Source organism: Mus pahari, chromosome 2 (assembly GCF_900095145.1).
Source record: "Mus pahari chromosome 2, PAHARI_EIJ_v1.1, whole genome shotgun sequence".
Lineage (NCBI taxonomy): Eukaryota > Metazoa > Chordata > Mammalia > Rodentia > Muridae > Mus > Mus pahari.
Genome location: NC_034591.1, coordinates 160,816,966 through 160,819,126, shown reverse-complemented (window position 1 = coordinate 160,819,126; position 2,161 = coordinate 160,816,966). Strand labels below are relative to the sequence as shown.

General features: G+C 43.0%; 1 protein-coding gene across 2 annotated transcripts in view; it reads left to right on the top strand.

The window, feature by feature from the left end:
• Itpr2 (inositol 1,4,5-trisphosphate receptor type 2) overlaps positions 1 to 2,161 on the top strand; it is a 397,058-nt gene that overhangs the window by 152,487 nt on the left and 242,410 nt on the right. For both annotated transcript variants that reach the window (XM_021191683.2, XM_029533962.1), the window contains one exon: positions 1,122 to 1,287. In XM_021191683.2, the coding sequence (XP_021047342.1) occupies positions 1,122 to 1,287 (166 nt within the window). The remainder of the gene's footprint in view (positions 1 to 1,121; positions 1,288 to 2,161) is intronic.

Sequence of the window (2,161 nt, the reverse complement as noted above, 5' to 3'; positions counted from 1 at the left end):
GAGAGAGAGAGAGAGAGAGAGAGAGAGAGAGAGAGAGAGAGAGAGAGAGAGCGCACAACAGTGGCTCGCAAACCTTGTCCCCTGACTACCTTACTTCTCCTTTGCTTCATTTACCTTTGTACTGCTTTGTTAACCCTGATCCAAGAATCAATAGATTATACCGTGTCCATCTGTCCCTCTATCATCTACGTATCTATCCTCTACTTATATATCGCTCTATGCCTAAAATTTAAAAATCATCTGTCTGCCTATTATCTATATATATTTATGTATCATATGTATCAATCATCTGTCTGTGAGTACAACCATCTATTGATCTCCATCTGTCTGCATACCAGTTCTAGTTATCAGTCATACATATGTACATCTATCTGTTGTCTGTGTCCTATCTCTGTGAATCTGTAACCTGTCTCTTTGTCATATCTCTCTTTCTCCCACCTATGGAACCCACATGTATTACATAACACATATGCTAGGCTATACAGGCTGGCACAATTGCACAACTGCCACCTATAACAGAGCCATCTAAGTATGTGCTTCGGAACACAGTCCAGCTGCAGCAGCGCATGCCTTCAGATAGACCTTTCACCCAGTGACTCTTGTTCCCAGTCCCACTGTGCCAAGCACACAGAGCCCCAGGTGATGGCTGTGCACTGTGACTGTCCCTGCCCAACTGCCACGTGGCGATCTCTTGGGCTCTGGGGGAAACCAGTCATTGGTTGATCTCAAAAGTGGGACTCTGAGGAATAAAGGGGGGCGAGTGGAAGGGCAAGGCAGACAAGGAAGGTAGTAGGAAAATTTGAACAATGAACTATTTATGAAAATGTGATAATGAACTTTATTTTGTATGTTAAATAACAATTAATGAAGAACGATTTCAGGATTACTCAAATGCCTGTACCTCCCTGTGTGATGCTGATCAACTCTTGAGATTCTCCAGAAACCACCTTTGTCCCTGTCCCTTCATCAATGATATGAGATTAAGAAATAACAATGTCTTCCTTTTAATTTCCTGTTTTGGGAACACAAGGGGTAAACGCTTAAAAACATGATATAATTGAAATGACTTTAATATAGATATCATGTAATTTGTTGTTTTAGAATTACTTTTGGTTTTATAGAAAAGAAAAAACTCCAGTTCAGCTTGATGATGAAGGAGGCAGGACGTTCTTACGGGTTCTCATTCACCTGATCATGCACGACTATGCTCCGCTGCTGTCCGGAGCCCTGCAGCTGCTGTTTAAGCATTTCAGCCAGAGAGCAGAAGTGCTTCAGGCCTTTAAACAGGTGAGGCTGGGGCAGGGTGCTGCTCGCCCAGCACATGGGCTGGGGCTGGGGCTGGGCCTCGGGCTCAGGATGGGCCTGGGGTTGGGGCTGGGTACCTGTTTGCCCAGAATGCACAGTCTCTGAGTTGAGTCCTCAGATCTATACCCAAGAAAATGGACTCATAAAGTTGACTGGCCCAAGTTCTAAGAGTATTTGGTGACCCCCCCCATCCCTCTCCCTCTGCCCAAACCTGATGATAGTTGCTAATGAGGCTTGAACCTTGAACTTCGTTGCTGTCATTGAGACAGGGTCTCATTCTGTAACAGGAGCTGGCCCAGGATTCACTATATTCAGATTGACCCTGAACTCTTGGGTCTCTGCAGCCTGTGTACTGGAATTGCAGGCATGCACTATGACACCTCTTTTATTACTGTTTGTTTTGAAAGATAGGTATGGCCTTGTATGTGCCTAACAGGACATGTTTTAGACTGAGTCTCCCACAGGTGATCTTCAGTCAGCATCTTTATAAAAATGATAGACTCTAAAATTTAGGGTGTGCTGGAGAATGGGAATATATTAGAAAGTTCATTGCCACTGCTGTTATTTTGGCTACAGAATTTAATGATCCATTGGAAAAGCCATAGCTTCAAAATAAATATTTTGTGATAAAAAATTGCAGATCCTCCGAGGAAAGGAACCATGATGGGGATCTGGGCTTTCCTCATGTAATGTTTGATTATATGTTAATCTCACAGTGATTAGTTGTGAGTGTGGGTATCTCACTAGTGTCTTGTGTTTAGTGAAGTGCAGACTTTAAGGAGCTAAGTGAGGACATACTTTACACATGAGCCATGTAGTATGTATAAATTATATTGTTCTCTCAAGTTCAGAGACT